Source organism: Centruroides vittatus, unplaced genomic scaffold (assembly GCF_030686945.1).
Source record: "Centruroides vittatus isolate TY-2023 unplaced genomic scaffold, ASM3068694v2 scaffold_2802, whole genome shotgun sequence".
NCBI lineage: Eukaryota > Metazoa > Arthropoda > Arachnida > Scorpiones > Buthidae > Centruroides > Centruroides vittatus.
The window spans coordinates 1,616,501-1,630,450 of NW_027122693.1; the positions used below are offsets into that span (position 1 = coordinate 1,616,501).

A 13,950-nucleotide genomic window follows, 5' to 3' on the forward strand; every position below is an offset into this window, starting at 1 on the left:
GTATCGATAAAGGAACTAATTAGGTATAACGTCAAATGTGCTTCATTTGGAGATTATACTGCCCAAAGGCTCTGTTATCTTAATTGACATTGTTAAGAGAAAAGGTGACAACGGAATAATACTTATACAATAGACTCTCCCGTATCCGGACCAATCAGAGAGAACCAAAAACGTTTGAAAATATTGTACAAATTCCAAATCTTACCTTTCCATACTGTAGTGTGTACATTGTTAAATTTTTCTTTATTACGGTTGCCTTGAAGTTTGTAGAAGAGCAAAATGCATCAAACACCACTGACGCAATAATGAGACATTGGCGTGAGTAGCTGCTTCTCGTCAACAAATCAAGAATGAAAAAACAACCAGTAATTTTTAGCTTCATTTAAAAATTCTCACACATTCTTATCTGGATTTTTCTAATATTCAGTTTACTCTTGCCCGTATTAGTTTGGATATGGGAGATTCTACCGTACATATTATTGCAAGGTTTAGCGATATCTTGCAGGAGCCAAGTGAGGCTTACAGGCATGCTTTGACTATCACCGATGTAGTCTTTAGAGACCTGTTGAAACACTAATTGTGCCAATTAATCGGTACTATTTTGCATGGAATAAAAGAAATTGCTTGGATTATTTATTTTTTTATAAATATCCATTTTCTTATCTATTAAACATCTATGTTAGTGTAAATAAATATAAAAAAAATAAAAGTGAAGTAAATATTGCCAACTTACTTATCTTGCTCTTCAAATGCTTGAAACAAAGAACTAAGAGCATCGTCGATTTCATCTTGATCATCATTCACTTTATCGGGATGCCTTCTCTCTTCCACTTCCTTCTCACTAAAGCAATTACTGTCATTTTCGGAAATAGCAATACTGCCCTTATCTTCTTTGCTAGAATTTTCCGTTTCGTCTTCCTCCGCTGTTTCTTTGTTTTCGATATCATTTACGTCATTAACGGAAGGCTGAATAGCTTCTGTATCACATTTTTCGTCATTTGAATCTAAAATTTGTGTAATACAAACATAAAAATTGTTAAATTTTGTTTACTTTAGCTATTGCTAAAAACATTCAGTCATTCTAATTATCATCTATACTTATTCTATAGTAATTGTTAAGATAGTAGAGTTATATAAATAAAAATAACAAAAATAGTTAATAAAAACATTAAAAATGTTACTACTACTCTACAAATTGGAATTTGCTTTAATGGATAATGTGCTAAAGACCCAACACATTGCTACAGTCAACCTTAGGATCCAGAAAAATTACTAATTTTGCCACAGTACCTTGTTTGTGTCAGGTTGAATGCTTTCACTTGTATTTTTCTGTACCTAATGTGTGTTTACACTACGATTCTTGAATAAACTGGTGAAAACATCTTCCAGCATTATACTTGAAAGAATTACCTCATGTTTGCAAGTTTCAATCCTCACCATCTCTGCAGCAATGTCAGTTGTTTAGGAATTGCTCTTCAGTTACAAGTCTGTTGGCAGCTGGCACAAGATTTAATGTTTGCAGTGTTCAGATTGTATGTAACTTATCAAGTTTGGTGAAAACACAAAACGTGCAGTAATCCGATACCACTCTGGACCAGTAGGTACCGGATTCTTATAACAGCAAATCATCATTAAAGCAAATATAAAGATATATAAGATATTGTGCTTAATATAATTTGTAGATCCTACAAATTATATTAAGCACAATTTAACGTAAAGAGCTGTACTGTATTACACACAAAAAATATATTTCATAATACTGAAAGTCAGTTTTCTTATTTGTTTATAGCATTATGTTTAACCAAAATTATAAACAAATAACATAATCTGAATTTTATAATATTCAGAATGACATTCATGCATATGATGATGCATTATAATTTATTTTTTATGAATGCTGCTTTAAATGATCAACTACAGTCAACTCTGCATAAGTCGACACCGTAGGTTAATTAGTCAATTTTCTGTGGTCCCGGCCGACTTACATAGGCAATAATGCTATTAATGTTAAAAATCTCGGTTTACTCGACATCATTTAATTCGTCACCACTGGATAAATCAACATACTTTTTCTGTTTCACACTTTTTAGATGTCTGATAAGTCAACTCCCCTCCTGAAAAAATGAGTTCACACTGTACAATAAGCTGTGTGGTGTAAACTCATTTTTCAGAGGGGGAGTCGACTTATCAGAATTCTAAAAAGTGTGAAACAGAAAAAGTATGTTGATTTATCCAGTGGTGACAAGTTAAACGATGTCGAGTAAACCGAGCTTTTTAAGGTTAATAACATTAATGCCTATGTAAGTCGGCCGGGACCACAAAAAATTTACTACGTAACCAACGAGTGACGAGTTATCCGGGTGTCGACTTATGCGGAGTCGACTGTATTTTTCACTACTTATGTTAGCTTAAATGTAATTTATGACTTTATTTTCATCAAAAATAGTAATATGTTGAACTCCAATTATCTGAATTGATTCATTCTGCAGGTAATTTAGATATGTGGATTAACACGTAAAGAAGGAAATCGCAAGTAAATTACAGATTTTACAGGTTTTACAGTACTATACATAATACTGTATTTATTTATTTATTTATTCATCAATGTGTGAGTAGCATGCTATTGATCATTTGGACAGTAATTAAGCATCACTGATCATGCAGTTGCATGACGTAAGAGCATTGCAGTGTGATGTCAGTGAAAGAGAGAAAGGAAGACAAGAGGAGGTTCGGATAATTGGATACTTGGTTAATCAGAGTTCTACTGTAATAATCACTCAATTCTACATAAAATAGTTTCAGAAATTATTAACATTTTGATATTTTTTTTTATAATTCAAAGAAAAGAGAATTTTAGAAACTTATTTTTATAATAATTAACTATTTTTGAGGAGAGTGAATTTTCATTAATATTTAACTTCAAATTTATTTACTGATTTTTCTCTTTTGTTAATTTTATTTACAAATGCATTATCTCAATAAAAACACAAAAGGAAGTTACATTATTTGATTGTTATTGTGGTGGTGGAATGTGCCCTGTTTGGTTTATATACTGGATCTAGATCAATGCATAACTACAGAACAAGCTGTTTAAGAATTTTCTATTTGACATGTTTAGAACAGCAATTATCTGCAGTGCAAAGTGTGATTCTAGACTTCTTATTATTTGAAGATATGAACACACAACAAAAGATTAGAATATAAAAAAACGAATGAACATTGCTAATAAAAAAAAGGAAATATTTTCTCTTTTGTATTGGTATTGTACACTTTTAAATGTTTGTCTTTCATAATGAATTTCATGTATTCTTTTGTAAAATATCTGTACAATAAGAATGATAATTTAACAAAATATTATTACTTTTTCTTTTATATCTTTCATCCAGCAGAATCAATATAACACTCTATAAACTGAGACTAGGATCTTAGTTAAACTAATTATTTTATTATTCTATTAAACAATTTTCCAGCTTCTTCAATTAATGTATTTGTTCTATTCTTATCATATTATTGTTTTAGTATATTAATTATATAAGTTTTTGAAGAAATATATTGTTAACTCATTTAACTATTAATACAGTAGACTCTTCTTAAAAATGAACTCCAATAAAGCAAATTTTTCCAGGATAATGGATAATGCCATTATCACATTAAATCTTGTATGATAAAGTGAAGAAAAATTTTACGATAAGTGGTTAAATGGATGTGGTCTCATGTAAACACATGCTAGTTTGCATATCTGAAGTGGCACCAAAAATATTTTAATTTTCAAACAATCTTCAACAGAGGAAAAAAAAAACAGATTTCTTTTAGCTTTGGTTTGTTTTACCACTGTTAAACTGCTCCACTTTTCAAGGATGAATACCATCTCCTCATTTTGTCTGATTTAAAAATCATTTAGAACATTAACTTATTTTTGTAAATAAATTTGACTTTAAATTATAACATTTTGAATTAATTTACTAGAGTTTTTGATTGCCTATTATGCCTTAACGCCCTAAATTATACAACCTTGACCCTGAAAATTGTTAGCAAGATCTAACTACCGTTTCCCTAGAGATTCATATTAATGCAAGTTGACTGTATTACCATTCCAAATATAGAAAGTACACTTACCAGAAATTAAAACTGGATCTTCTTCTTCGTGAACATCCTCTAAGCTTTCAACATTGTCCTTTATCGATGATTTTTCTTTGAACTGTTCTTCAGAAACCTTCTCCGAATTTTCTAAACGGCTATTTTCAGTTATTAAGTCTTCACTTTTTACATTAATATCTTCGGACTTAAATTCCGATGCTTCATCTATTATACCAGACTGCGCCTGTTCTATCTCAAAATTCTTCGTGTCTTCTAATTTTGGAGTTTCTGTAATTTCTGTACATTCCTCCACATTCTGAGGTAAATTTTCATGACTGTCTGTTAATTTATCACTTTTAACTTGAGATCTGTGGGACTTTTCATTTTCAGAACTTTGTTCTAAGGGAGTTTCTTTCTCCTCGGTCGATATAACTTTTTCTTCTAAATTTTCATCGTCTTTGATGGGATGTACGGAGCTATCTTCTTGCCTAATTTAATAATAAAGACAGAATATATTCATCAGAAAAATATACAGGATACAAAGTAAAGTCCTTATACACTTGTGTAATTGATGAACACAGATACTACAGTTATGTGCAACAAGATGAGAACACTTGCAGTGCTGCAAATGGTAAAATTCAAAAGTTTGTGTTTCTGTCTGGAAAACAAGGCACAATACAGGACAAAAGTCAATTACAAAGTTCTAGAGCATGACAAATTTAGCAGAAAAGAACACCCTACATACACGAATAGCATGATTAGAAAGCATTACTTGATAATGTGCACATCAAGCACAGACAATAAAATGTGTATTTCTCGCATGTTCATTCATATTGCGTATTTGTAATTTTTCAAAGTCTTAGTACTGCATTCATTACTGTGTCATATGTTATGCATAGCTCACACGTCAGCATATAACGACTTTACTATGCACCCTGTATAGCTGTTAAATGATCCTAAGATCGAGATGATAATGCATAAAACTTCCAAAACATATTCTATTTAATAAGAATATTAATATTTTTTTGATTACACAATATTTTATTTTAAAAAGTACCGTGCTATTTTGTTTATTTAAATTTTATTTGATCCTTATTTTCATGAAAGTCAAAGTACGAGTTCAAAGTTTACCTCTAATCAAACAAATTCTCCTATTGACTAGTAATGAATATAACTTTTTTGTTAGATTAAAAACAGTTGCAGTCATATTTTAAAAACACTCAAATTTAATTTTTGAGATGATAAATGGGGCTAAAGTAAAAGAAGTATAATAATTTTGATGCATACAAGAAAGCAAAATGAATGAGGATTGAAATATACTTGTATAACATTCTGTTTTTGAATGGGCTTAATGTGTTATTTGTTTATTTATATGTAAATGAAAATTCAACTTTAACTTTACAATGCTTTCAACATAAAAACAACATACTCTTTCAGCCCTAAGAGGTCCTTTTTACCATGATTATTTTGGGTTTGGACAGGTCCACAATGGGGCAACCAAGTCAGGGATAGTGCCTAACATATCCAGGATGAGATGAGTTTTTCGACTGCCTGAATTAAATCTCGATTTCCCAGAATGGTGGGCCAACACTTTAATCTCCGGCAGTTATTTTGACAAAATTTATCTTATCCAATGCATTTCAATTGTTTATCTTCAGAGAAATTTTTATTAAATTTTCTTTTGTTTCTATATCAAAATTTAACATTGTAAAAATAAAAACTGTTATATACTCACTTTTCGTCTTTGTTTGTTTCTTCGAAAGTCATTGCCGTTTCATCTGGCAATTTATCCGTCGTCGGACTTTCTTTTATAGAATCGAAAACAGGTTTGTCACCTTCGAAAGGAGTAGAAGGTTCGCTCACTGGAACTAAGATATTATTTTATAATATCACTTTAATAAAATAATCATTCAAAAAAAGAATTTAAATTAATTAATTAATCAATCCGAAAACATCCAAATCAAAATAATTAAACTATAAATAAAAGTATAACTTAATTTTAAAAATTCTGCAGAAATATTGATAATTTTTAATTTAAATGTTTTAACAAAACAAAAATTTTAATTGTATTGGAATTTGGCCTAATTTATGAAATTAGCTCCCACTAAGGCTCAATTACAGATATTTCAAACGAAAACAAGGCTAAAAAATATGTTTATTTGTCAATTTTACAAAAAGTAAAGAGAAACAAAAGAACTTTACCAACCTTCTTCATTCGTCTTCTTAGGCCCCGAAAGTTCTTCGATATTTTCACTCAAATTAGATATGTTATCGCCACCAATTTCGCTCTCCAGGCTTAGATGAGAAGTTCGACATAGACTATTTCTACTATTTTCCTAAATTAAAGAAATTTGTAGTATTTTTTTATTGAGGAGAAAAATAAAATTTATACAAAACAAATTTAGATATTAATATACAATTTTTCATCTAACGAAAGCTTAAATTAGTTTTGTTAAGACCATTGTATACCATACTACATACCAATCTCTTCAGCCTGAGCTGGCATGTCCAGCATAAAAAATTACAAAAGAAAGAAATCACAGTTAACTTTAAACATTCTCTTCAAACAAATTATTATAGATAAATAGAAGTATGTAATGATTTAACAAGAAATATATTTCAAAAACATACAGAATTGTGTAAATAAAATTATTAAAATATTCACTACAGATAATTTCATCAATTCTACAAAATTAGAAGAGAAATGAATAGTTTTTTCATATTCTAAAGAATTTACAGGTAACTCTTGGTATTTGCATTTTTACCTATTCGTGATTGAAAATTTGTGAGTAACTGCGTGACTGTTCCCAAAATATTTACATATTCGTGAACACAAAAATACATATTCACACAAATATGTCTGTACTCTGTTATTTTCAATTTTTATATTTTTTGACCTAATTAAGCTACTACCAAACCGAGTCGCTGCTTTACAGCAACAATGCCTTGTCAAATCGTACATGACAAAGTTTATGTCACAATTATGCAAATACAGTATATACATAATTCTGTACAATAATAATAATGTAAAAAACGGCAAAGCAAGTAGTTGGTGAGGAGTGTAAATGGAAGAAGTTGAGAACATACTGTACCAGACAATGACAGAACCCACGACGATTACAGAAAATTTACATGACGGCGAAGAGGATGAGGATGATAATGATGATCAGAAAAAATGCTAAAGCTGTCAATGACAGCTTCCGACCTCTCAAAAATATACAGCACTATTAATAAGTTATGCAAGGAATTGCAAGAATCAGACCACACTCCCAAGTGCAATCTCAAGTTTAAGCAAGCTTTGGAAGCAGTCTGGCTACCATATCTTGAAGGGCATGAATTAAAAAGTCTGTCAAGTAACATTAATTCGGTTTTTCCAAACTGTTTGTAACTACTCCTAATCATCTTCAAATTTAAGACTAACGTTTTTAACATAATTAAACACATGAATAAAATTAACATTAGTTGTTATTATTTACTTATTGAATCATCTGTAAAAAGTTTAAATATTCCCGAGACGGCACTAGCTCAGCCATATCGGTTTGATCCACGGGAACCTAACTGTATTTTCTCGTAGCTCTATTTGATATTTGTGAGATTAACAATGAACCTAATCCCCACAAATACCTAGAGTTACCTATATGAATAAAAATTAATGAACGACACAATGGATAATAATATATGTAGAAACAAATAATTAGATATTTTTATGTAAGGAAAGTATTTTAACTCTACATTCCAGATTTATAAAGTTATATGTAAAAACGTACACAAGAAAAATTGATTTTGGGATTCTGTAATTAAAATCAAACGCCAAAAAAATTTAATTTATTTCAAGGATGCTTATGAAAGTTAATAATTTTCGTAACTAAATGTTTTTGGATAGTAAATCCGTCTTTGGAAATTAAAACGAGAGTTTTACTAAGATATATCTACAGGTAAAATATAACTGCAGAGTATCCTAAAACATTATTAAAGTTTAAGTAATAAAAAATATTCTCACATCCTGTGATTCTTCTTCATCTTCAGTAACTTCTATAACTACTTCTGCTTTATATTCACTAATTAAGTCTTTTAAAGGCTTTTTATCTGAAGCGTATGTAATAAAAGGATGCTAGAAAGAAATTATAAATAAGTTGAAATTAATAAAATCGCTACAATTAATTCATAAAACTGTTTTGAAACAAAATACAAAACTACACAGGCGTGCACTATTTAACAATGGACTGATATACAACAAAGGTGCCATAAGGCTATAATGAAGCTGAAAATTTATAGCTCCTGTTAAACATGAAGTCATGCACAATGCATTAATGCGTAAACAAACCTACAAAGCAGCCAGTAAAGTAAAGTGTATCCAAAAAATTTGTGAAATACAGTAAAATTAAACTAGTTTTAAACATCAAAACACGAAATACTGTATTTTACTGTGCACATTCTATTATTTATCATTGTGTTACAATTTATATAGCCTATATGAATAGTAGACTATACTATATAGATTTGTCTAACTTAGCTATACGATGTTTGCTTGACGACAAAGTTTCTTAACAATGTCTCTCTCAAAACATCCCCGTCATTAAGCAGTGCATATCTGTATAGTAATATTGTCCATAAAACAAATTATATTTGAAAATATAAATAAGTTTATGAAAGGTAAATTGTACCAACTGCATAAATATTGAATCTTTAATTATAATTTTTCATTGCTTACTTTTAATAATTCATCTGCATTAGGCCTTTGCTGTGGATCTTTGGTAAGACACAATGAAAGAAATTCATTAAATGCTTTTGACCTGAAATATAAATATGAAGATATATATGAATTATGATAACATATACTGTATTTTACGGACTATAAGACACTATGGACTATAAGACTCACCTGAATTTTGGAGGCAATTTTTCGAAGAAAAAAGTGCGTCTTATAGTCCATAAAATACGGTAATATAATCAACTACAGTCTGATCAAGCGGGGCCTAGTCTTTGCTACTTTTGGGAATATTGAAGTTTTGATATCCAATAGCAATGGGAAGCTTACATTGTGTATTCGAACATCACACTGCACATAAGTGCTAAGAAACTTAACCCTTTCTATGCCAATTGTTATTGCTATACTTTTTATTAATCCAGACTAGTTATAAGTTCTGTTGATGCCTCAACTTGTTTTTTCTATTATCCAATGGACGTTTTAGTTAGAAATATAAAAATTCTGACCCAAAGAAAATTTTATTTGTCAATCACTTGAGTAGCTGATGTCAATCATTCTTTATAATGACAATTGCAATCATGTTCTTCCTCAAAAAGACAACTAAAACATGTTTCTGTCAGTAATGTTGATTGGTATCTTACTGAGATGTTCTACCAGCTCTGACGTTAATATGACTTTGAATATGCCATGTAAGCCTCCTCTTACTGGATATCAAAATTAGCTAAGACTAGACTCCAGATTACTTTTGAACTATAAGGATTATGATTAATTGCTTCTAAACTCATTGTCTAATCATTTAAATTATAATAAACTTATTAAATAGCTGATATAAAAGCAATAAATTGTAAAATGAATATATTTTTAAGTGCTAATATAACCTTTAAATTATGGAAAGTTACATTTGTAAGAGATAAATGAAAAATGAAGTTCTGTATATAATTTCTTTATTGACTACCATTATGTAAGGATAAATATACAATGTCTTCCAAAACGAATGCTACTATTTTAAATTACTGTAATTATGTTAATTATTATCTGAGAAGTATGCGACGTACACCAATCAACAGAAATAACCATCCAAGTTTTATCTCCCATCTGTGTTCAAATATCTTGTCTACTACTTCTAGAAATGACATAAATGAAGATGGTGACTCCAAAAACCAGAAACAAAGGGTTGTCTTAAATCATATACTATCTTTAAGAACGATACATAACCCAACAATCTTCAAAATTCTAAGGAATGATAAGAAACCATATAACTGTAATTCGACCTGAGGGATTTACTCCATCCTGATAAACGACCAACATTTCAAATCAAAACTGGTCTACATAGGTGTCACTGGGTGTAATTTTCAACGACAACTCAAGGAGCATAAGTATGCAATTGAAAAAAATCTCAATAACACGACACTGGCGGCTTACTCACAACATCAAGACACGAGTAAACTGGAAGCAAGCAACCATCATCAGACCCACTATGGGATATCTAGAAAAATTGGAAACTTATAATTGTACATACATTTTTAAAATTTTTGTATTCATGTTCTTCTATTTTTCTGTTCTATTGTAACTGAAGAAGGTCAGTGAAACTGGTCAAAAATGTTCTTATTTTATTAAATTTGTTACTGGATTTTAAAGGTGTGAGTTTTTTTAATTGTGTAATCTGCAGGAGCTGTAGAATTGTGGCTGCTATGGGAAGAGTAATAAGGATACACCGTAATGAGTGTAGGAAGAATTTAAGTATCAGTTGGATGTGTGCCATGTAACATGAGGTGCTCACATTGAACAACTGTAATGGGAAAATGTGGAACTCGGACAGTTTTCCATTGTTTTAATGTACATTACAATAATTTAAAACGATAGCATTCTTTTGAAAAACTCTGTACTTATTAAGATAACTGTAATAAATTCCAGCAAATGTTTAATGAGAACTGATGTATGTTTTCGTCCTCATTAATACTTTGACGTACCATTTTGACGGTTGATCGAGAGTCGGAGGATCTGACTTCTGGATTTTAAGCAATACTCTCATAGGACTTAGCTCGTGATTAGGCGGCTCCATCTGAGCTAATTCTATCAGTGTTATACCTAGACTCCAGATGTCAGCTTTATAATCATAAGGATTATCACGAAAAGTTTCACAAAGAACTACTTCGGGTGCCATCCTGAAAAACAATCATTAAAATATTAATCAATTGCTTAAACTTAATAGAAACTTTAAAATGTTTAAATACTAATAGAAATACGGAATTTAATATCTTGTTAAAATGTATCTTAAGAAAAATTAACATAAAAATAAATAAATAAATAAGTAGGTGAATGTAATTACTTAATAAACATTTATTCTATTAATCTATTTTATTGGAAAGATATCTTCTGCACATTTAAGCTTAATTTTTAATTTAGCAGATAATTTTGATAACGAATACATGTCAATTATTTGTTTACGCACCAATATTTTCATACAGTATTGCATTCGTTTTGCAAAATTTATTCATTAACTAAACTAATTTCAATCTAAAAGCTAGTAATAAGTTACTTTAATATCGCATTTGAAAAAAAATGGACTTACATTTTCTTCAAATGCAATATAAGGAAATTATAAACTTACTCTTTATTCTGTATCAATATTATATCTTTCTGTTAAATTAAATTATTAATAATCTAATAAGAGTTAGATTAAGAATAATTTCAGTTTATATCTACACAACCTTGTTCCAAAATTGAATTTTTGGAACAGAAACCCGATGAATGTCAATATGACCGAAAAATGTTAGTTTTCTGGTTTAATAAACCTTTTTCGCTATTGTACGAAGTTCTGCATAATGTTTGAGTGATATGCTACAGATTTACTTTAGGAATTGAAATAAATACACGTTTTTCCATAAAAATAAAAGTTACAATCACCGAATAAGCAAAAGGAGAATATGCATTTTGTTGGATTTGGATTTTTACAAAGGCTGTGTAGCTTGAAAATAAGAAAGAATCAAAACTGTCAAAGCATATGGTGTATGGCTTCTTCAACTTTTCATTTGCAACCCTCTTTTACCCAAGAAAATTTTATGCGACTCCTAGTATATAGGTATATAAAATAGGTATACAAATAAAATCATTTACTGATGATAAATCATAAAACAGATTCTTTGATATACATATTTTACTATTTACTATGATTTATTAACCACTACGTACTAAAATAATATATGCTAATGATATGCAAACTAATAATATATAGTTTATTCTCATCTCTTCATTAGTCAAGTTTTGTTTGAACTTTCTTCGTCACGAATACCAGCTTAATTAAGGTTGTATAATGACACGAGGCAGAAAAGAAGTAAAATTAAATTGTGTTGCCGAAGCCCCAGAAGCCCCGTACTGACCTCACAGGCTGCATGCCACTCGGGGGCCACAGATGCTTGTGTCCAGTTTATACAATCTTAATAGAAGTTTTTGTTCTTACATTTAAATTTGTAAAATTTACATTCCTCATATGACATTCTATTCTGTAGTTTTGATTCTCCCGATAACAGTCATTTAAAATGAGTAAAAAAGTAGCGTGTGCTATCAAAGCCGTTGGTTGCCGGAAGTTTACGGTGCGCGGATATATTTAATAAAATATTTATAATTACTTCTCATTTAAAAAATAAAAAAATTAATATTTTTAACAATTCTCTCAACTTACCAATATGGAGTACCAATGAAGGAATCTCTCTTTTGCATTGTTGATTTGTTTTTTGCAGACACTCCAAAGTCAGCTACATTTAAAAGAATATAAATATACATAACATTTATTCAATTAAAAAAAACAAAATAAATAATTTTAATTTTTAAAATAATAAATAATTTGAGTTACGCTTATAAATTATTCTATTTGTGAATGATGTAAATTTTACTGTTTCTGTCCTGTAAGTACTGAAGATAAAGAAGAAATAAAGATATAATATTTGTAAAGATCTATGCAGAATGTAAGCGTAAATGACTTTTTCTGTGTTTCCTTTCAAAAATTGAATTCAATCTACTCTTGTTTTCATCAGAAAATACACTTACATTAATGAAACCAACAGTTTAACACGTTCATGGCGTTACGAGGCACATGTGACTCGTATGGACATGTCTAGTTAGGGCTACAGACATAATTGCTTGTTTTTCCATGGGGCGGCACATATGTTTTGATAACATTATTCTACAAACATCATACTTGATATTATTTTATTATATGCAATCAAATATATTAATTTAATAGTACGAAGCACAGGTGACTTGTGCCGCCCTGTATTAAAATAGACTACGAGTCACCCGTGACTCGTAACGCCCAGCAGCTGCCTAAATGTTTATCTACTGACGCCATGAACGTGTTAAGTAAAGGAAAAACATTTTCGAACCTTTCGGACCACTTCAGTTCACGATATCACTTGAAGTGAACATAGGATACATCTTGTACTAATGCAGAAAATTTGAATACAATAGAGTCCCATACATTGCGGGGAATTCGTTACTCGTTATAGAAAATCGCGTTATCAAAACCTGCATTATCACACGATTTATGAAAGTTTAAACCTTGACCTATAAGTTGAAAAAAAAGCATATACCTCTGATCGACAAAATTCGAGGGTCGTGGCTTGCTTTATTTGCACGTTGTATGGGACTCTACTGTATCTTGTAATAGTTTTAATTAAATGTGTCAATAACTGGCTTTCTAAACACTTCTGCTTTTATGAAATACTCCATTAATTTATAAAATGCTACAAGTGAAAATGATATTCGACTTCCAGATATAACATATGACGTTTTAAGAGTTTTAAGCCAATTCTCAGAATTAAAAATATACAAAAATTGCTACAAGATTTTACAGAAATTGTGATTTTAATTTAATTTATATATTATTTAACACATAAATCAAATTCTGTCAATATAAAAAGCAAAGCAAAACAAGAAAATAATCATTACATTATTAACCATGTCTTTTAAAACAAATATAAAAATTATTTTTAAACTCCTTACAATAATAATTTAAAAATAATACAATTACGGGCCAAAATATCTGAATAAATTTGGGATTATATGTGGAGTATAATTACGATTGTAATTTGCGTCATTTATAAATTTTTAATGCGTCAGAATGGGAGAAATTCTGTTTATGATTTCTGCCATACATTTAGACGTGA

At 29.8% G+C, this 13,950-nt stretch overlaps 1 protein-coding gene across 2 annotated transcripts in view; it reads right to left on the reverse strand.

Annotated features, from left to right (window-relative positions):
• LOC136987838 (STE20-like serine/threonine-protein kinase) overlaps positions 1-13,950 on the reverse strand; it is a 53,804-nt gene that overhangs the window by 19,726 nt on the left and 20,128 nt on the right. Inside the window, exons 4-12 of one of the 2 annotated variants that reach the window (XM_067285587.1) lie at positions 12,468-12,540; positions 10,756-10,950; positions 8,789-8,870; positions 8,078-8,188; positions 6,559-6,576; positions 6,284-6,413; positions 5,813-5,945; positions 4,117-4,565; positions 734-1,004 (exon numbers count right to left, since the gene is read on the reverse strand). In XM_067285587.1, coding sequence (XP_067141688.1) covers positions 734-1,004; positions 4,117-4,565; positions 5,813-5,945; positions 6,284-6,413; positions 6,559-6,576; positions 8,078-8,188; positions 8,789-8,870; positions 10,756-10,950; positions 12,468-12,540 — 1,462 coding nt within the window. The remainder of the gene's footprint in view (positions 1-733; positions 1,005-4,116; positions 4,566-5,812; positions 5,946-6,283; positions 6,414-6,558; positions 6,577-8,077; positions 8,189-8,788; positions 8,871-10,755; positions 10,951-12,467; positions 12,541-13,950) is intronic. The other variant, XM_067285588.1, reaches the window with a different exon arrangement.